Source organism: Chinchilla lanigera, unplaced genomic scaffold (genome assembly GCF_000276665.1).
Source record: "Chinchilla lanigera isolate Chin_1 unplaced genomic scaffold, ChiLan1.0 scaffold00008, whole genome shotgun sequence".
Classification (NCBI taxonomy): Eukaryota; Metazoa; Chordata; class Mammalia; order Rodentia; family Chinchillidae; genus Chinchilla; species Chinchilla lanigera.
In genome coordinates this window covers 3,827,047-3,848,584 of record NW_004955409.1, presented here as the reverse complement: position 1 = coordinate 3,848,584, position 21,538 = coordinate 3,827,047, and the positions used below count along the sequence as shown (strand labels likewise).

Genomic DNA, 21,538 nt, shown 5'->3' with positions numbered 1-21,538 from the left:
TATACTATGTTTTATTTTTTGCCCAATGTTTTATTGAACACATGCTACTTATTTTTTCCACCAGGATTGCCTTAGATTATTTTCCAAAGAAGAAAAACTCACAGATAACAACAGATTTTACTGTAGTCACTGCAGAGCTCGGCGGGATTCTCTCAAAAAGATAGAAATCTGGAAGTTGCCACCTGTGCTTTTAGTGCATCTGAAACGGTAACCAAGCAAATTTTTTCCTGTTTTGTAAGATTTAGATGAGTCCTGAGTAAGTTACTGCACTGCCTGCTAGGGAAACATAACACAGGTTGTTACGCATATCTGCTTAGGGAGCTCTTGGGACGCGAGGCAGAAATGACCCCAGGTGACAGTGCCACTGTGTCATGCTGTGTGTGGGATCCACTTCCTCAGAGCCAGGGCAGCTGATGACTGACTGCGAGTTTAACACCTTTGATCATGACGTCAAATGGAACTGTAGAAATGGTTGTACAGTATGCTTCTAACAATACAGTAGCAGCTAAAATTTAACATGCGAACATTAAACTAAGCATAACAAAGCAGATTAAGTTGTTCAGAATGAAGTACTTGATTTTTTTTAAGTGTAATTTAAAGATAAAATATGTTAATGATCTCAGTGTCAAATGCAGATGGTTTTTGCCCAGATATTTCTAACCAATAAAAAAAAAAAAAAAATCCAGTTCTACAATAGCAGAAATAATGTAGAAGCTACAAAACACATGCAAGGCCTTCCACTCTCATTCTTCCTGTGTAGTCCATTGGTGGAGTGGTGACTTTCAGTAAATTTTAAAAATCTCTTCAAAGGAAGTTTCTTTTTACTGAGCCATAACAATTTTTGCTTTAAAGAAAACATTTCTCTTAGTGTTAGATATTCTTAGGCAGTTGCTTGTGTTAATTTCAACATGGACATGTTCGGATTTCTCTTGTGAAAGGTCTAACAAAAAACTATCAATTTTTCTTTTGAGAACTGGGGAGTTATAAACATGCTATAAGTTGACCACAGATCCGTTAAAAGTTTTATTGTTGAACATTATTGGAGGATATCAGAAATATATTTGGTTCAGAATTCAGTTTTTTTATGTGTTTTATTAGTGCATATTAATTTTATAAAATTTTCAATAATTAGGTATTTTCATACATACGTATAACATAATTTGATCATGTCTATCTCCACACTGCCCTGCTTTACACTTCCTTTCCCTTCCTATTGCCTAGTAATAATAGTTTTCTCATACTTTCGGGTCATCTTTTTCTCTCTTTAGGATTGTATGTATTACAGAAAATATATAGTGCTTGTCTTCCTAGGTCTGGCTTATTTTGCTCAACATGATGAATGATCTAGTTCCTTCCATTTTCCTGCAGCTGACATAATTTCATTCTTCTTTATGGCTGAATAGTACTCCATTGTGTATGTATTACCACATTCTTTGTAGCCTGTCATCCACTGGTGGTCAGCTAGGTTGGGTTATATTTGGCTGTTGTGAGTTGTGTTGCAGTTACCATGGTACGCACATAACCCTGTAAGATGCTGACGTTAATTCCTTTGGGTAAGCACCAGGGAATGGTAGAACAAGGTCATGTGGTGGTTCTATTTATAGTTTGAGGAATCTCCATACTGATTTCTGTAGAAGCTGTACTAATTTGCATTCTGACAGTGTGGAGGTTATTTTACCATATCCCTGCCAGCATTTACTGGTTTTTCAGTCTTGATAGCCATGCTGACTGGGGGGAGGTGGAACCTCAGTGGTTTGACTTGCATCTCCCTGATAGATGTTAAACAGTTTTTTATAAATGCACTGATCATTTCTACTTCTCTTGAGAAGTGGCTATTCAATGCATTCATCCATTTATTGATTGGGCTTTTTCTTTTGTGTTCATTTTTATGTGTTCTTTGTCTCAGTCTTCTGTCGTAAGAGCAGCTGGCAGAGGTTTTCTCCTGTTGTACGGCCTCTTCTCATTCGTGACTGTTCCTTGGCTGTGCAGAAGCATTTTAATTGGATGTGACTTAATTTCATTGTGACGCCTCCAGTCTTACTCTCTTTGTTCAAGGCTCTGGCTATCCTGGGTCATCGTTTCTGTATGGATTTCAGGGTGGTTTTTTACAACTCCGTGAAGAATGTCACTGGAACTTCCGACAGAGGATTGCACTGACTAGATCACTTTTGGAAGCATGGCCATTCTAACAGTTTTCTGCCAATCCATGAACTTGGGACCTCTGTCGGTCTTCTAGTGTCTTCCACTCCTTTCTTCAGTGTCTGCGATGTTCACTGCAGAGGTATCTCACCTCCCTTTATTAGTTGGGTTCCTAGGAGTTTTTTGGATTTGTCTTTAGGGGTGGGTAAAGCTATCATTCACGGAATTGTTCCTGATTTCTCAGCTTGTTCGTTACTGTTGTATGATAGGTAACTTACAGAAAGGAATGTACTAATTCCCTTGTGATTGTTTCTCTGGTGTTTCTTTCCTAATTCTCACTTTTTTAAATGTTGATTTGTATTCTGCTTCTTTACTCAGTTTGTTTATCAGCTCCAAAGTGTCTTGGTAGAGTCTTTAAGGTTTCTTAAATATAGGATGATGTCATCTGTAAAAAAAAAAAACTGATTTCTTTCTTTCCTGTTTGTATCTTTTTATTTCTTTCTTTTGCCTAACTGTTCTGGTTAAAATTTCACTGACTGCTGAATTGGTGAGTGGACATCCTTCTCTTTTTCCTGATCTTAGAGGAAATGCTCTCAGGTTTTCCCCATCCGCTATGATGCTGGCTATGCATTTGTCATATATTGCCTTTACTGTGCTGAAGTATGATCCTTTGATACCTAATTTCTTCAGGGCTATTATCATGAAGGGATGTTGGATTCTGTCAGAGGTGTTTTCAATGGGATTGAAATGATCAAGTAATTCTATCCTTGATTCTATTTATGGGATATATTAATAAACATAATTTTTTTTATATATTTTGAACCATCTTTGCATCCCTGGAATGAAATGAAGTTGGTAATGATGTATGATCTTTTTAGTGTCGTACTAAATCCAGTTTGTAAGTATTTTATTAAGGTTGTGTGTGTGTGTTCATCAGCAATATTGTTTGATAATTTCCCTTTTTTGTTATGTTCCTAATTGGCTTTAGTACCAGGACGATACTGGTCCCATAAAATTAGTTTGGCCCCGTTCTATTTCATGGAAACTTTGAGGTGCATTGGTGCGTTCGCTCTTCTTTAAAGGCCAGTAGTCACCATTGAGTCTGTATGGTCCTGGGCTTCTCTTCATTGGGACATTTGTTACGGCTGCTTCAGTCTCATTGCTTGGTATTGATCTATTTAGGTTATGTCCTGTTGATTCAGATTTAGAAAGTCATATGTCTCTGGAAGTTTGCCCGTTTCTTATACATTCTCCAATTTACTGGGATATAAATTTTCTTTTGAAAATGATCCTCTGTATTTTAGTGGTGTCTGTTGTAACATCCTCCCTTTACCTCCAGTTGAATTAGTTTATGTCTTCTCCCTTTTAGTTGGGGTGAGGGTTTATCAACCTTGTTTATGTTTTTAAAGAACCAGTTCTGTTTCACTGATCCTATGTATTGTTCGTTTAGATTCTATTTCAGTAATCTCAACTCTGCTCTTTATTTCTTTCTGTTGGGTTTGGTTTCATTTGTTCTTGCTTTTCTAAGACCTTGAGATACATCACTGGCTATCTGAGGTAGGCACACATAGCCATAAACTTCCCTCTTAGACCTGCCTTTGCTGGGTCCTAGAGATTCTGGTATGCTGTGTTTCCATTTTCACTCGATTCTATGTATTTTTAAATTTTTCTGTGATTTATTGAATGACCCAAGTGAATCATTGAATCCGCATGTGTTTTTGTAGTTTCGTTCATGGTTGATTATCATGATTTGATAATGTTGCAAGAAACTTTTAATTTTTTTGTATTAAGCATTTTGTGTGACATTCTATGCATGAGCTGCTGAAAAGTATGTGTATGCTCTAGTTGTCAGATGCAGTGTTCTGTAGATAGATAACTGTTAAATTCACTTTATGTATGGTGTAATTTAACTCTGATTTTTTTTTTCTTGGTCTAGATGACCTAAGAATAAGAATGAATATTGAGATATTGAAGTCATCCACTATTATGTGGGGGTCTGTGTGTCAAGTACTGTTTATGAAACTGGGTACACCAATGTTCCATGCATATGTTTATAATTGTTGTATCTTCTTGGGGGATTGTTTCCTTTACCAATTTATGTAAATAAATTTCCCTTTATGTAGTGGCCTTTTTTGTCTCTTCTAATTTTGTCTTGAAGTCTGCTTTGGAGGATGTAGCTACTCCTGCTGATTTCCAGATTTCGTTCATTCCTTATCCTTCCATTCCATTCCGTGTCATTCTCCATCCTTTCACTTTTAGTCTGTACGTCTTTGATGGTGGGTTCCATGTGGGCAGCAAAGGATTGGGTCTTGGTTTTTAACCCATGTAGCCTGTGTCTTTTAATTGGAGAATGAATACTATTTACATTCAGGGTGATAGCAGAAAGATAGGGCCAGGGAAGTAGCTTAGCAGTACAGCACCTGCCTGGCAAGCGTGAGGCCCTGAGTTTGATTGCTGACACCAAGAAAACAAAAGGTATATACTAATTCTTGTCATTTGTCTCTAGTGTTTGATTTTTTCCCAGTTTTCATTTGTTTATCTACCTCATCTCTTCTGCGTATAAGAAGATAAGGTTCTTCTATGTATAAGAAGATAAAGGAAATAAAGGTTCTTTTATTTTCTGATATGCTAGCTTAATGGTCATGAATTCCTTTAGTTTATACCTCCATACCTACGTTCAAAGTCTTTATTTTTCCTTCAGTTATGAAGAAGTTTTGCTGGTTATAGTAATCTAGATTGGTACTTCTTTTAGGGCTTGGAATAAGTATTCTTTGCCCTGTTGGCTGTGATAGTATTTCTCCAGAGAAATCTGGAGCAATTCTGATAAGTTTGTCTTATTAGTGGCTTGGCCTTTCTCTCCTGCAGTTTTCAGTACTTTCCTTGCTCTGGATGCTTGGCGTTTTACCTGTAAGATGACCGGAGGAGCTTCTTTTCTGGTCAAGCCGGTTTGGGGTTCCTTATGCCTCCTGTGCTTGGATGTCTTTATCTTTTGCAAGACTTTCTGCTGTTTCACTGAATATATTTTCTGTGCCTTTAGTCTTTTCCTGAGCACCGTCTTCTACATCAAAATTTCTTAAGTTTGGTCTTTTTGTATGTCCCAGAGTTCTAGGATGTTTTGTTATCACTTTTATTCTTTATTGCTAAGTGATAATTCATCAACCTGGTCTTCAAGCTTGAAATTTTGTATTGTGCTTGCTCCAAAGTACCGGTGATGCTTTCCACCGAGGGTTTTCGTTTTGTTTTTTATATCTCACTCCAAGATTTCTGCTCAGGTCTTCTTCAGGATCCCTCCCTTTGTTGGGGTGCTTCTTTATGTCCTGCGCTGTCGTCCTTAATTTACTCAGCTGTGTATTTCTGTCCTCTTTGAAGTATTAATCATTCTAAAAATCAACTGTTCGATTCTTCGGTGTTTCATCTACTTTGCTACCTTTACATTCAGTCACTGAGGAGTTACGGTCATTTGGAGGAGTCAGACTGCCTTGTTTTTCCTACTTCCTGTGTTTGCGCTGAGCTTTGTGTATCTGTGGGAAGGGACGTGAGGGTCTTCTGAGTGACCAGCCTGCTTTTGATGGCTTGACCCCCAATACCCTCAGAGGGCGAGAGACAGTCTGCAGTAATGCCAACACTGACATACAGTGAAAAGCACTGACTGTACCACCATTCACAACGGAAGGGACGGCAGCAGTACTATCAGCTAAAAGGCTGAAAAGTAAGACAAGATCAAAGTAATAATGAAGTGGAGGGGTGGGGCAAGGGGCTAATGGAAGCAGCAGTAAATGCTTTTTAAAAAGGAAGAGAAGAACAAGATACAATATCCAATTAAAAAGGTAACTGCAGTTAGCTTGTTTTACAGAGGAAAAAAGAAAAAAGCAGGGAAAAGAAAACCCTCTGTGCCCAGGTGTTGGTCTCAGTGGCCTTCTCCTGGGAGCTGTAGTATCAGGGAGGGGCAGCAGGGGCCACAGCCGGAGCCTCCGGTACTTTCTGTCCTCGCCCCTGAACTGCGACACCACACAGGTGCTGGGCCCTCCCGCCTCCCCCCGGCGAGGCTGCTGTCTCCAGGGTCCGCTTAGGCAGCGGCTTTCTGGTTTTGCTTCTGTGCATCGCTGTGGGCTCTGCTGGCGCAGCCGGTTAGCTGCCCCCCTCCGGCACAGGCTCCTCGTCCGGGCCCACACGCGGCAGGTATCCAAGCAGCACGGCCCAGACACGCTGGCTGTGGGAAAGCAGCAGCCCTCGGCCCATACGGCAGCGGGCGCAGCAAGGGAGCTGGGTGGTCAGTCCACGCGCCTTGATCCTGGCACACTCAGCGCGGAGCCCTCCACAGCCTCGATCCCGCTGTTTACACCTCCCCAGGGGTCTGCAGCCAGCCTTCCCACCCAGTCACTGCATCAGGGTGTCCCTAGAGACCAGGAGGGGTGAAGTGTGAGTGCTCTGTGACTCCGAACCGTAAGTCCCCCCGTGGGCTCCTGGTCACAACACCCAGACCCACGGCCGGCACTGCCGCGGGTTTCTAACCCAAGGCCTCTGGCACTTGAGGGGCCGCTGTCACAGCAAACCCCCGTGCTGGGCTGCAGCCTGCAGTCACTGTGGCCTTTGCCTTCCCCAGCGGGGCCAGCCACTTGTTTGTCTGTGCGTCTCCTGCCCTCCCAGGGCTGCGCTGGGGGCTGCTTTGAACTTTCCTCTGTTGTGCTTACACTTGTGCAGTTACCCTCTTCAGCTTTCCTGTCACCTCTTGATCCCCACAGCTCTTCCTCCTCTCTTTCCTCAGAATATATGAGGTGTAATTAAAAAGGTGTTTTAACTTTTTAAATTCCGTACAGTAAAAGACACACTGTCACAAACACCTCAGAATCGGCCCCTCCCTTTGCACACACTCACCCCATGGCTCTCGCCAGCCGGAAGCGGTTCTGCAGTCCTCTTTCCTGAGTCTTCAGTTGTGGCCGCCTCAGTGTCCTGAATGGATTCAAAATGTTTCTCTTACACGGTCATTTTAAATTCAGAGAAGAGCTGGAAGTTGCACAGCGCCGGATCCGGTGAGTAAGGCGGATGAGGACACGGCGTCATGTGTTTATGAGCTGCCCTGCCTTTGATGGCGCTCGGCAGCAGCATTCACTGTATTTTTTAATCTCACTCATAAGGATACTCAGAAAGAGGACTCCAGAAAAAAGAAAGAGCAAGAAAGAGCACTCCAGAACTCTGCAGGAAGTGACAAGAACAGGGGATGGATGTGATCAGGAGGAGGGGGAGGGTTTTGAGGGAATTAATGGTACTGTCTTTTACTGTGTAATACGTGTTTAAACTTTAAATGTTCACTGTTTTGACCACCCCTTATAGTTTCTTATTTCTGTTTAACTCTCCTCGTTTACAGATTCACGCAAAGGACACTTCCCTCCCACCATCTCAGTAGTTCCCAGAACTAAGTATTTAAACCATAATTCAGGGGGCCGTGTGTGTAGCTCGGTGGGCAGGTGCTTGGGTGGCGCGTCAGGCCTTGGGTTCAGTCCATGTCACCACAGAACGTTAGCATATCACACCGAGTATCAGCACTTGGGGGAACAGAGTGTGCTGCGAATGGGTGCCACGGTTGGGATCACAGGGCCGCCCGCAGTCAGGGTGGCTCTGGTTTTGCTACAAGTACGCGTTCGCTCCAGCGCAGCTCTCCTCGGGCTCCCCGGGTGCTCTTGTGGCGGCGCAGGCCTGCGCTTACCTCTGGAGAAGCCTGGTCTGCAGTGTCAGCTTGCAGAAGAGTCAGGGCCCCCCTTGCAGACCCAGCTCTGCCGTGCCAGCTGATGGGCCTTGGACGTGGCATTGAATACTTGCTATCTCCGTTTCCTCATTCATAAAATTAAAGATGCTTGCACTACTAAAATTCTAGGTCTTTGACTTGAACTTTGAGGCAGAAAATCCAGCGGTTGCATGAGTAAGGTTCTTCTTCTGTCTCTCTGAGTGTCATTCCTGTAACGCTGTATTTTGCAGTTTTTCCTACGATGGCAGGTGGAAGCAGAAATTGCAAACATCTGTGGACTTCCCACTAGAAAATCTCGACTTGTCACAGTACGTTATTGGCCCAAAGAACAACTTGAAGAAATACAACTTGTTTTCTGTTTCAGTAAGTATCTCCTGAACTAAAGACTTTGTCCAAAGAAAACTAATAAAACCAGAGTTTCAAGGGACTCCCTAGCCAGGAGCATGAGCACAGCGCGAGGCCGAGATGAGCTGACTGACTGTTCTCACGGGTGTTTCATCTTGTTTTGCACAGAATCACTACGGCGGGCTGGACGGAGGCCACTATACCGCTTACTGTAAAAACGCAGCAAGACAGCGGTGGTTTAAGTTTGACGATCATGAAGTTTCTGATATCTCTGTTTCTTCTGTGAAGTCATCAGCAGCATATATTCTCTTTTATACTTCACTGGGACCACGAGCCGCTGATGTAGCCACATAAGATTAGGTGCCGAGTGAGTTAGGTTCTCAAAGGCTAAGCAGCACAACTCCTGAAATGCTTACGAAATAATAGGTAGCTAAGCCGGCTGTGTAGAGGACGCTGGGCCCAGGGGGCTGTGTTCCTGGCACTCTGTCATTCAGGCCGGGGCTCTTACCAGAACTGACAAGCAGCGTTAGCAAGTATCGCACTAAGCGTCCCTTACCAGTTATTTCAAAACTTTTTTAGTCTGCACCAAAGTTAAAATAACTAACTGGCAAAGCATTATTATACTACTGGTTGAAGAACCACTGTAACCTTCATTTTCCTTTCCACTGTTACGGCCTTTTCACGTTTCTAACCCTAGCTGTCTGCTAAGATACTCTAGAACGATGGGAAACAGGTAGGAATGTACGTGTACATATTTATTGCACACTTGCACTCAGATTGATGTACATAGTTTAACGTGTTCTTCTTGTGAAGGCTTGAGCTCGGAAGACTGCGTTTTAGTTTGTTTTTTTGTTGCTGTTTTTTGGGGGGGCCTATCCTGAGTAGCTGCAGTGCTTTCTTAGGGAATCAGCAGGGCAAAGCTATTTTTCTGTTGGCTTTGGGCTGTATTTGTGCACTAAATCTTTATTCTAAAAAATAAACAGAAACTTTCTTTAATTTTTTAAAAACGAAAATCTCATTACTACATTAAAATACTAATGAGAAAAGTAATTTAAAGCCCTGTAAGTGTTCTGTCTTTCATGGTGTATAATCAGTACAGGACAGTAGAGCCTGCGGTGGTTTTAGATTTTAGATTTTTTTTAACTGCATCGGTACATTTTAGGTATTCATAATGATCATGCTCATCACAGGGAATCTGTAGTGTACATGATATATCTTCCCTCTGCTAGGTTTTAGATTTTCGGTCGCTTGTGCCCCCACAGTTCTCTGTACACACCCACCCACTCTGTAGCCCGTCACTCTGCTTCTCAGTTTAGTTCCCTGATCTCCCGAATCAGGATTCCGTTCTTCTATGTGGCGCAGAACTGCGCTAGCGTCTGTGGCCCTTGGCGGTGAGATTAAGAGGTAAGACAACGCCCAGAGCCATCCTATCCAGAGCAGACTCTTGTGAGTTAAGGTCAGAGGGCCAGGCGCCAGGCCTGACTGCCGCGCGGGTGTGTGCTGAGCCGTCTGCACACAGGCCGTGCAGGAGGGACTCGGGGATCCTGGCACTGACCTCAGGGACTCGGTTGCTACACGTGAAATCCCTGAAAGCCTCCCCGTAAGGAGACTACTAGTGCGCCTGAGCACAGTCCCCGTGAATGTACCTTTCAGAGGACAAGGTCCTGGGTCTTGAATGATAAAGCCGATGCTTTTTTGTGTTCTGTAGCTAGTTTGAAAAGGTGTTGGAATCTTGGCTAAATTATTGTCAGTTAAGTGTTTTCGGGTCACATTCCAAAGCTCACAGAGCCATCTGAGCAAACAAAATTTTTTGCAGTACTGAGATCAAACTGAAGATCTCGTGTATATGCTAGGCAAGTGCTCTCCCACTGAGCTACACCCCAGTCCGGGTGGTGGTGGTGGTACATAGCTCTTTGAAGTATCTTTAGAAAATAATGTGTTGCAGCACTCAGAGGCTGAGGCAGGAGGATCACCATGAGTTCGAAGGTGGCCTGGGGCTACATAGTGAGTTCAAGGCTAGCCTGAGCTACATAGTGAGATTCTGTATCAGAAACATTTTTTAAAATGTGTTGAGTATATATAACATATTTTACAGTAAAAATCCACAAAAACAAACACTATAAATTTTGGAACTTGAACTCACTGTAGAATCCATTGTGCTTTGAGGCCTCCCCCTACAAGCTTTGTGGTATTTTCCTGCTTTGTCCATAAGCCAAGACCCCTGTTCTCTGCTGTAGCCATGTCTCATAAAGGCTGCAGGAAAGAATGAAGAGACGCCAGTGATGCAGGCTGCAAGGGTTTAATGACGAAGCAGAGCCTCACCAGCACTCCCTGATCGCTTGTTTTGCGTTTTCAGGAAACAGCCGTCTCTCTCCTAGCACTTGCACTTTTGTGTAGGTTTGGAGAAGGACTGGCAGCTGTAGAACAGGAGATAGGCCGTAGTGGTTTGAACCGAAGTCGCTGGAATCTCACTGACCCGAGTGTCATCAAAGCTGTACCAGGCCTGGGTGTCAGAGTTCCAACAGAAAGCGGTGTAGTGGCCACAGTCCAGGTCACCAAAGTGATTCTAGGGCAGGAAGGAAGGCAGGCTTAGTACTCACTCACACACGCTGCCGCCACAAGCGAGGAGGAGGACGGCCCTCACTAACTCAGGAAAGCAGAGCCTCGGCGAGGCGCACACGGCCTGACTGCTGCGGGCTGAGGGCGCGGAACTGCTTGGCACTGCCCTTTGACTGCGGGCGCCACTGCGACCGGGAGAGGGCAGTGTCCGGCCGCCGCTCACTGGTATCTATCAGTTAATAAATACTCACCCAGCGCTTGCTGAACATCAGCTATTAAGCACTAAAGGACATTTTAAAACGAGTAATAGCTCAGGTTCATTCTAAATACAGGTTGAGTCACGGCAAAGGACCCTCACGCTGGAGTAAGATACGGAAACGACTACGAATTGCTACAGCATGGTGTGAGGGGACAGTTCACAAACAACCCCTTTAATCAGCTTGGCTCAAAAAAATCTCTGTCTCGGTTTTTTTTCTTTTTTCGGGGGAGGGCATTGGTTGGAGACAGGGGTCTAGGTTGGCCTGAATGTACTGTGTAGCCCAAGCTGACGTCAAACTTTTGGCAGTTCTCCTGCCTCAGCCTCCTGAGAGCAGGAATTCCAGCCATACATCACACCTGCTCTTGCATCTCTTCCATCCATGTCTTTCCTGAGCCAGGACAGGAGGCCTGACTTGTAAGAACAGGGTGTGGTGTAGAACGGGTCAGCAAACCAGGGCCACAGCCAGCCTGCCTGTTTTCGCATCACCAGTGAGTAGATTTTACATTTTTATATGATTGAAAAACTCCAAATATTTTGTCGCATGTGAAAATGACATTGATAAATCACAAGGCAAACACCTCCCCTCCCCCCATGGGGGATTTAAGCTTTTTTATTAAGGAGTTAATGAAAACTCCTTCCTCTTCAGCTGTTCCCCTCCAGTTCCTCTCCACAAAAGCCAGCCTCGCCCTCATCCACCTGGACGGAACCAGACGTTCAGCTCTTACAAACAACCCACCCTGCTCGGGCTGTTCTGGCCCACGGACACCCCCTCCCACAATACGTTCTGGCTCCCAGACAGCTTAGAAACCCCATGCTTTGCTCAGCTCGGGGCTGTCCCAGTCCGCGGGGCAGCCCGCCATGTCGCTCCCCTCAATAAAGACTTCCCGTGTCAGAAGGTCTGGTCTGCGTCTTGGTTCCTTTTTTCTGGTTGCTGGGACAAAGTACTTACAGTTTGTGGAGGTTTCAGTCCATACTTGGCAGGTTACAAGGCAGAGTGGCCCAGGGCAGAGGGCTACGGCTCATGGCGGCGGAACACAGCAAAGCAACAAGCACAGAAGGGAGGAATGGCGGCAAGCAGTCTCTTCCTCTCCCTTACATACGCAAACTGTCCACCCCAGGGCGGGTGGAGCTCTCACACACATAATCAGTCAAACTCTAAAAGCCTGCCCCGTGGCCACGTGAGGCTTTGGGGGACACCCAGACACAGACCGTAACAGTCTGGTCCTGTGTGGGTCTCGGCCCGATCGTGTCAGACATGAAATCAAGGCTTGGTGTCCTCAGTGTCGTGGGCACGTGCCCGCTCTCCTTTGTTTTCCAGTGGCTCCTCTAATGCTGTGACAGAACTGAGTAAACAAGCCCCATGGCCTGCAAGGTCTAAAGTATTTTCTGGCCCATCTCAGAATGACTTTACGGGCCCTGCTGCAGGGGAAGAAGTGGATTTTTACAGGCAGCTGCAGTAGTGAATACAATGACCTTGGGGAAGTTCTTTAACCTTGATGAGCTTCACTTCTGATCTTACAACCTGACCAGTCTTACACAGCTGTTGTCAGATACGTATTAACAGAACCGGCACTGAGGACGACCTGAATTACATACTCCCCTGGGCCTTCATCTTCGCCACCTCTTGCCTCGTGTCTCACGGAAATATCTCCAGGCTGACAGAGCATCAGGTGTTGGTCCTGGTCTTTGCCAAGAGTTTATGCTGAAAGGTGCTTAGAACAGTATGGCGTCACTTGAGAAATGCAACCCTTCCAGTGGATGTGCCGTGCTCAGGGAAGTTCAGTGACAGCTCAGTGTCATGTTCAGTTTTGATGAATTTTTTAATTGACATAATTGAGTCAATTAAAAAGCTGACTCTAGACTTCATCCCCAGATGGCAGGCAGTGACCTAATCTGAAAAGCTGGCTGCTGCACCCCGTTGGGGTGGTGGACAAACACGGCAAACACCCTCTCAGATGTACCGCCAACCTGAAAGTTTAGTGAGTGGGTGAGGGGGTACGGGAAATTAAAGAGTAGCATGGGGTGGCTGGCACCCTGTAACTGCCTGAAAGTAAAGGCAGGTGCTGAGGATGCTTGGGTTGGAAAGGTTACATAGGGATCCTCGGTAATACCTTCATCCCTGAGAGATGACAAATACATTGGACTGAAATCAGATTCATTGATGAAAGGATATAGGAGGGAGCAACTGTCCACCCTTTAGTATGCTGTTAGTTTGAACTCAGGTCAGAGAACAAAAGTAATTTCTGGGAACTTGTTACCCTGCCTTCTCACTATTTGGGGTTCAGATTTACACCACATGTATGGTCTGGGAATCCTATGACATTCAAATGAAAGATATTTCTGGGGTACTTAGCTAAAGAGGATTTCTTTTTAGACTGTTGAACTTTAAATCAGCCATACAAGATACCCACATATAAAAACTCAATAAAGCTGAGCTGACAGTTCACAGTAACACACAAGGAAACAATTCACCCCAAGGACTTCAGATAACTTAATTATCAAGTGGAGACTATAAATATATTTAAAATTGTTTAAAAATGTTTAAGAGAAGGAAACTAACTTCTAAAAAACTTTTAGAATTGAAAATTATAATACCAAAAAGTTCAGTAGCAAGACTAAATGGTTACAAAGAAGTAGAGAATGAATAAACTACAGAAACGAAGCTAGGGAGATCACCATTTGTGGAAAGTGGTGAAAAAAACAAGAATTAAAAGGTGTGGCAGAGTGAATGAAAACTTTGTATACAGGCGGTAGAAACCCTAGAGGGGAAACAGTGCATAGAAACAAGCAGTATGGTACGTGGTAATGGCTAGACGTAACAAGTCTTCACGTTTAGGAATTGTGACAAATCAGAGATAGAAAATACTGCACAATGAAAAAGACAGAAAAATCTTAAAGGCAACCACAAAGACAAGACATTACCCTTACACAAAAACAACAGTTTGCAGACAGTTCTCTCTGGCTGCCATAGGAACCAGAAAAAATAATTTCAGCTTAATCTAGAACTGTATTTCTAATGGAGTTATCAAAAAGAAAGTAAACTGAAGATATTTTCTTTCAAAATCTGAGAGACTTTAGGCAAAAAGACCTTCACCAAGGCTGGGAATGGTGGCACACACTTGTTATCCCAGCTGTCAGGAAGCTGACGCAGGAGGACTGTTGAGTTTGAGGCCAAGCTAGGCTACACAGTGAATGCAAGGTTAAAACTACATAACAAGAAAAAAAAGGTCTCACAGAAAAAGATTACTGAAGTGTGTGTGTGCCACATGTTAAATAAATGAGGGAGAAACACTGTGTAAGAGGGTAATTAGCAAAAATGCCAGTGTATTAGCCTTTCTGTTGTTGGGACAAAATACCTGATACCCAAACTTAAAGGACAGAGGTAATCTGGCTCACGATTTCAGAAGGTTTAGTCCAGGGCTTGCTCCAAAGCAGGAACATGGCAGGAGGGTGCTGCACAGCAAAGCTGCTTAGCTCATGCCGGCTGGGAAGCAGAGTAAGGGAATACAGGCAGAAGTAGGGGCCAGAGACCAAGTATGCCTCCAAGACACTCAGAAGTGTGCTTTTCTAATCCCCTGGGCAGCTCTCAAGCCAGTCAAGTTGGCATCCACCATTACTGACACATCCCACTCCTTGCCAACCTGGAAACCCAAACACATCTTAAACCGTTCTTAATCTCCGAATAGACACAAGGTCATAATTCCACCAAACATGATACAGTTATCCCATGTCTATACCACCAAAGCAAGACTGAAACCCAGCAGTGTGAAAGTCCTGCGGTTCCATGTCCAGCATCTTGGGCACATGGTGGGTGGTGGGATGTGAGCTCCCAAGGGCTTAAGCCCCACCTCTGTGGCTTTGCTGGTTGTAGCCCACATGGCCTCTCGGGCTGGCTACCCTCATGGCCTGCAGCGTTCCTCATCAGATGTTCCGTGTCCCTGGCATCTCCAGCTTCCTGCGGTCATCACTGCACCTTGGGCTTCAGTCCCACAACTTCACGCATCACCCTCAAGAGCTCCTTGCCTTGCCCCTCAGGCCTTCCTTTAAAATCTTTGTAGAGATCTCCCTGACCCTATAACTCTTACATTCTGCATATCCAAAAAAAACAACATCGTGGACAGTGCCAGGGTTTGCCACCAGTGTGGGCAGCAGCCAGGCCCCCTTGGACCATGGAGGCTGAGTGCCTGGATGGCTGGGCACAGTGAAGTGAATCCTGGGAAATCAATTCCCTGAAGGCCTTTCTCAAGCAGGAGTCTCAGGAGCTCTCCTCCCAAATGAAACGACCCTTTTGCAGCTTCAAGCCTGTGATCGGTGGGGTCTTGCTGATTCCTGAGATGCTCTCAAAGCATCTTTCTTGTCCCTGGACTAACTACTGTTTCTTTTTAACAGCAGTCATCTGTTTAGCAGCCAGCCACACAGTAGGGGATTTTTAATACCTCACTTTTTATCAGGGGGCAGATCATCCAGGCCAAAACCAAAAATCCAACAAAGAATCATACCAATTACACTTAACATTTACAAAACATTCGATCTGAAAACTGCAGGATACAGTTGTGTATCAGTGCACAGAATTTCCTCTAGAATAGACCACATGTTAGGGCACAAAAGAAGTCTTTAAGCCCCCCTCCCAAAAAGTGAAAAAGAAATGAAAAAACCCTGAAATCATATGTTGCAGCTTTTCTGATCCTCAATGGAATGAAACTCCAAAGTCAGCAGGAAAAATTTAAGAAATTATACAAATAAATGGAGACTAAACATACTTTAAATGAATAGTGGGTCATGGAGGAAGTCAGAATGGAAATTATTATTTTTGAATAAATGAAAATGGAAATAACATACCAAAATCTGTGGGATACAGCAAAAGCAGTACTGAGAAGCTCACTGCAATGAGTGCCTCCATCAAAAACACATGTCAAATAACCTAACAAGGCATCTCAGCCTCAGAAAAGCAAGAAGAAACCAACCCCAAAATTAGTACAGAGAAAGAAAGATCACAGCAGAAATAGTCTAAAAGGAAATACAAAAGATCAATGAAAGCGTTGGTTCTTTGAAAAGATAAAACTGGTAAACCTTTATCGAGAGTAACCAAGGAAAACAAAAACCTGAAAAATAAGATGAGAATGGATATGCTGCCAGGATCATTAGTATTTGAAAAACTGTGCCAACAAATTGAAAAATTTAGAAGAAATGGATACATTTTTGTACTTCTAAGACCTATCAAAATTGAATCAAGAAGATACAAAAAACCCTGAATAGTAAGTAATGAGACTGAATCAGTACTAAAAAATCTTCCAATTAAAAAAAAAAAAAAAAAAGAGCTCAGGGCCAGATGGTGTCACTGCTGAATTTGACCAAACTTTAAAAAAAGAACATCTTTGTGCAGACTAAAAGGGAGCCCTTCCAAACTTACTCTGTGAGGTCAATGTTACGCTGTTACAAAAATCTAACAAGGACATAGCAAGAACAACAAACTACAGACCATCCTTGATGAAAACAGATGTAAAGAAGCATGGTGGTGCACCCCTGTAATCCTAGCACTGAGGAAGCTGAGGCATTAAGGTTGCCTCAAGTTCAAGACCAACCTGGTCTATACAGTTCAAAGCCAGCCTAAACTACAAAGCAAGAGCCTGCCTCAAAACTTCAAAGTCTACACCTGTGTCCTCACTCAGGAGGATAACACAGGAGAATCTCAACTTCAGGCCTAGCCTGGACAACTCATCAACTTGGCAAACCATGTCTGAAGAAAATTTTTTAAAGGGCTAGGTAGGCAGTTTAGGGCAAAGGTCCTGGGTTGAATACCCAGTACTGAAAAAACAAAACATACATATGGCCAAATTGGTTTCATTCCAGGGATACAAAAATGGTTCAACACATGCAAATTAATCAACATAAGAGATCATATAAACAGAATGAAGGTTATAAATCATTTCATCATCAATAGATTTAGAAAAAGCATTTGACAAAATTCGACATAATGAATATACTGAGAAAGAAATGTAAGCAATTTCATTCACAATAGCTACAAAACAAAGTAACATCCTAGAATAAAGGGTTAATACCCAAAATATGTAAGGAATACAACTCAAGGGTAAAAAAAATCGAATTTTTAAAATGGGCGGAGGCCTTAAATAGACAGTTCTCAAAAGAAGGCACACAAATATTACCACATATATAAAACCACAAATATTACCTCATACTTCTAAGACTAATCTATTATCAAAAGGATAAATGATAACAACCCAGGCATGGTGGCTGAGGCAGGAGGACTGCAAGTTAAGCCCAGACCTGAGCAACTTAGACCTATCTCACTAAAAAATAAATGAACAAAGGGCTTGAGACATAGCTTAATGTAAAGGCCTTGGGGCTGAACTACCCCAGTGTCACATGAAGAAGGGGTGGAGAGAAGGATGAGGAGGGGAGGAGAAGAAAGAAAAAGGAAAAGAAAGAAGAGGAAGATGGGGAGAAAAGAGGTGAAAGAAAGGGAGGGAGGGAAAAGTAAAAGACAAATGATGAATGATAAATGTCGGGATGTGCAGAGAAGGGAACTGCAAGGTGGAGGGTTGCGAGCCATTATGGACAACAGTATGGAGTTTCCTCAAAAAATTAAAGCCAAAACCACCTGTGTGCCTGTGGTCCCAGGGAAGTGCACATGTGCAAAGGAACTGAAATCCTTTACTGCAAGGAGAGCTGTGCTCCTCTGCTGTTACACAACATTCAGGTCTCTTCTGGTGGCTGAGACAAAAATGCCCGACACCCGAAGTTAAAGAAGGAAAGGTCTGTTGGCTCACAGTGTGTGGAGGTTTCAGAGCAGTCAGCCGGCTCCAAGGGAGGGTGGCGCCTGGCAGGGCCCTGCAGTGCAGGCAGAAGGCAATCAGCAGCAGCAGCAAGTGACTAGAGACGAACCTCTTTCTGTCCTTCACATCTTAGCCAGGCTACCTACCCTTAGGGCGGGTAGCACTCACACACTTAATCCTAGCATCGCAAGTTTGATCCCAGCATCACGCATCATAGATCTGACCACCTCCGAAAAGCCCCACCTATGACTGTGTGAGGCTTTGGGAGAACATTATATATAAGCCATAACAACTCACAAGAGCAAAGTCTGCAGTTGAGCTAAGTGGCTATTGATGGATGAATAGATTAAGAAAATTTGGTGTATACACACAATGAAATACTACCCAGCCATGAAAAAGAAAAGCTGTCATTTGCAAACAAGATGGATGAACTTGGAGGACATTATGCTAAGTGAAATAAGCCAGGCATGGAAAGACAAGAACCACATGATCTCATTTAACTAAATGGTCAAACTCACCAAAGAGACAGGCAATAGGGAGTTGCTGGTTAGGTAACAAGTTTTAGCAGAACAGAAAGTTTTTGAGATCTACTGCACAGCAGGTGACTAATCAAAATAGTGCATATTTCAACATAACTAAATGTTCAAATGTCAGTCACACATACAAAAACGTGGTGGGAAAGTTAACCAGCTTGATTCAGACTCCACACTGGACACAGAGGAACACACACAGTGTGTCAGCTGTGTAAGTGATGGGACACATGGGAGCAGAGATGCACACACACGAAGTATGACAGAGGCAGCATGCGATTTGCACAGTGTCACCTCGGAATCATTACAGATACATGCGATTTTGATTTTATATACAGTGTTTTGTTTCTTAACCTAAGTTGACAGTAATAAATATCTATTCCATTTTCTGTGCCTGAAACATTTAATAATTATTTAAAAGTCCTTCTAGAAACCAATCATTTGAGAAGCGTTCAAGGAACTAAAAATTGTTAGTGTGTGATTGCTATTTTCAAATATTTGACGAAATAGCATGTATAGAAAACAAGTGTTCTGTCCAGTTGCACAAGAAATGGTATCAAGAATCAACAAATGGGATCGCATCAAATTAAAAAGTTTCTGCACAGCAAAAGAAACAACCAACAGAGTGAAGAGACAACTTAAAAGTTTTGCCAGCTACTATTCAAATGACTAAATACCTAGAATAAATAAAAAACTAAAAAAGTTACATCCCCCAATTTAAAGACTCAATCAAAAAACAGGCGTCTGAAAGGAATGGATACTGTTCAGATGAAGGAGTACAAATGGCCAATACACAGAGGGAAAAATGTTCAGCATCTCTGGCCATTCGAGAAATGCAAATTAAAACAACACTGAGAGTCCACCTCACTCCAGAAGGAATGACTGCTGTCAGGACATAATCAATAACGAAGGCTGGTGAGGCCGTGGGAGAAAAGAACCCTTCGTCATTGTTTGGAGGAGTGCAGACCAGTATAGCTGCTATGGAAATCAGTGTGGTGATTTCTCAAAAAACTAAAAATAAATATTCTGATCAACCAAGATGGCCGAGTGGTAAGCAGCTGAGAGAGTTTCTCTGAGTCACCGTCCAGACACTGGAATGTAGCAGTGTGAGGGAGGGAAGTGGGTCCCCTGCACCCAGGCAGGATCTGAGGCATGAACTGAAGCCCACAGAGAGACTGAAGAGAGAAACTTCAACAAAGAGGAAGGAGGTAGCCGGCAGTGCCTTCTCCCTGAGATGGGACTCACTGTGTGAGAGGAGTGGTTCCAACCTGTGGGCACACGGTGACTGCTGGCAGCCTCAGAGGCCTCCACGGAGAGATGCAGCAGTGGAGGAGAGCAGCGGACATGAAGGGCTGCACTAGCTGGCAGTGAGTGCTGAGGGCTCAGTTGTCCCATATGAGAGAGTGATTGGCTGGGAGCTATCTTAGTGAGGGACTGCAAAACTGTCTTTCAAAACTGATGGAGAAGTAAGATATTTCCATGACAAAGAACATCTGAGGAAATTTATGACCAGCAAACCAGCACTCCAAAATGTTTTGAAGAACATTCTAGAAAGAAACAAGGACTACAACTCCATGAACCCAACAGAAGGAATCCACGAGGCAAAGCAAAGAGAGGGAGCAAAATAAAAGGGGGAGCCAACAACAGGAAAATAACATGACAAGGAGAAGTCAATACATACCAGTTATAACCACCAATGTTAATGGTCTCAATTCACCAATCAAAAGACACAGACTGGCAGCTGGGGATTTAGCTCAGCGGCACAGCACCTGCCTGGCAAGCGTGAGGTCGTGAGTTTGATTCCCGGTACTGGAAAAAAAACAAAAACAAAAAACAAACAAACAAAAAAGACACAGACTAGGGATATAGCTCAGCAGCACAGCGCCTGTCTGGCAAATGCAAGGTCCTGAGTTTGATTTACTGGTGAAAAAAAAAAAAAAAAAAAAAAAAAAACAAACAACAAACAACCACATTTAATTCAAAAAGAAATTCATAGCCTGAAAGTCAAAGGATGGAAAACAATACTCCATGTGACAGAAAAAAGCAGGCGCACCTATTCTATTTGCAGACAAAGTGAATTTCAAGCCAATACTGATGAAGAGAGATAAAGAAGGTCACTACATCCTTGAAAAGGGAACAATCCAAGAGGAAGAGATAACAATCATGTATGCAACAAATAACCAGTGCACCCAACTATATAAAACAAACATTAATGGGAAAAATCAAGTAAGCATTAATGCAATTGTAATGGGGATCTCAATACTGACTGTCACAAAAAGACAGATCAACTAAACAATAAGTCAACAATGAATGATTAGAACTGAACCAAACTTTTGAACAAAAGCGCTTAGTAGATGTCTTCAGTATTCCATCCCACAGCATCAGAATACACATTCTTCTCAGCTACACAAGCGACATTCTCCAAAACAGACCACATATTAGCTCACAGAACATGTTTAAGTAAATGCAAAGGAACTGAAACTGTCCCATGCATATTATCAGACGATAGTGCAATGAAATTGGAAATCAATGGCAAAAGAAATCACAAGAACTTCACAAACACATGGAAATTAAATAGCACCCTCCTGGGGCTGGGGAGATAGCTCAGTGGTACAAGTGGTGCTTGGCAAGCACAAGGTCCTGAGTTCAATCCCCAGTACAAAAAAAAAAAAAAACTGTTCACCTAACTTCCTAGCCCTGTGAATACAACTTTATAGGGTCGGGGATGCAGCTCAGTGGTACAAGTGCCTGCCTGGCAAGCGCAAGGTCTCGAGTTCAATTCCCGGTACCAAAAAAGAAAAAAAAAAAAAAGAATAAATAGCACCCTCCTGAACAACCAATGGGTCACAGATGAAATTAATGAAGAAATTAGACAGTTCCTACAATTCAACAACAATGATAACAACATACTGGAACTTATGTGACACCATGAAAAGCAGTGCTAAGAGGGAATTTTACTGCAGTAAATACTCGTATCAGGAAAACAGAGCAAGCACAAATAACTTCGTGGTGAACCTCAAAGTTCTAGAAAAAGAAGAGCAGGTTAAGCCAAAAGCTTGTATGAGAGAGGGAATTATAAAGATCAGAGAAGAAATTAATGCACTGGAGACTAAGAAAACAATACAATCAATGAACTGAAGAGTTGATTCTTTGAAAGAGTAAACAAAAT

At 43.2% G+C, this 21,538-nt stretch overlaps 2 protein-coding genes across 3 annotated transcripts in view; one reads left to right on the top strand and one right to left on the bottom strand.

Moving 5' to 3' along the window:
• The window catches only part of Usp8 (ubiquitin specific peptidase 8), a 64,288-nt gene extending 55,011 nt beyond the window's left edge, over positions 1-9,277 (top strand). For both annotated transcript variants that reach the window (XM_005376668.2, XM_013510292.1), the window contains 3 exons: positions 65-207; positions 8,113-8,245; positions 8,396-9,277. In XM_005376668.2, the coding sequence (XP_005376725.1) occupies positions 65-207; positions 8,113-8,245; positions 8,396-8,581 (462 nt within the window). In that variant the 3' untranslated portion in view covers positions 8,582-9,277. The remainder of the gene's footprint in view (positions 1-64; positions 208-8,112; positions 8,246-8,395) is intronic.
• Positions 9,278-10,507: 1,230 nt separating this feature from the next.
• Usp50 (ubiquitin specific peptidase 50) overlaps positions 10,508-21,538 on the bottom strand; it is a gene marked incomplete at its 5' end in the record, with an annotated part of 49,355 nt that continues 38,324 nt past the window's right edge. Inside the window, one exon of the mRNA XM_005377144.2 lies at positions 10,508-10,793. Within this exon, the coding sequence (XP_005377201.2) occupies positions 10,602-10,793 (192 nt within the window). The remainder of the gene's footprint in view (positions 10,794-21,538) is intronic.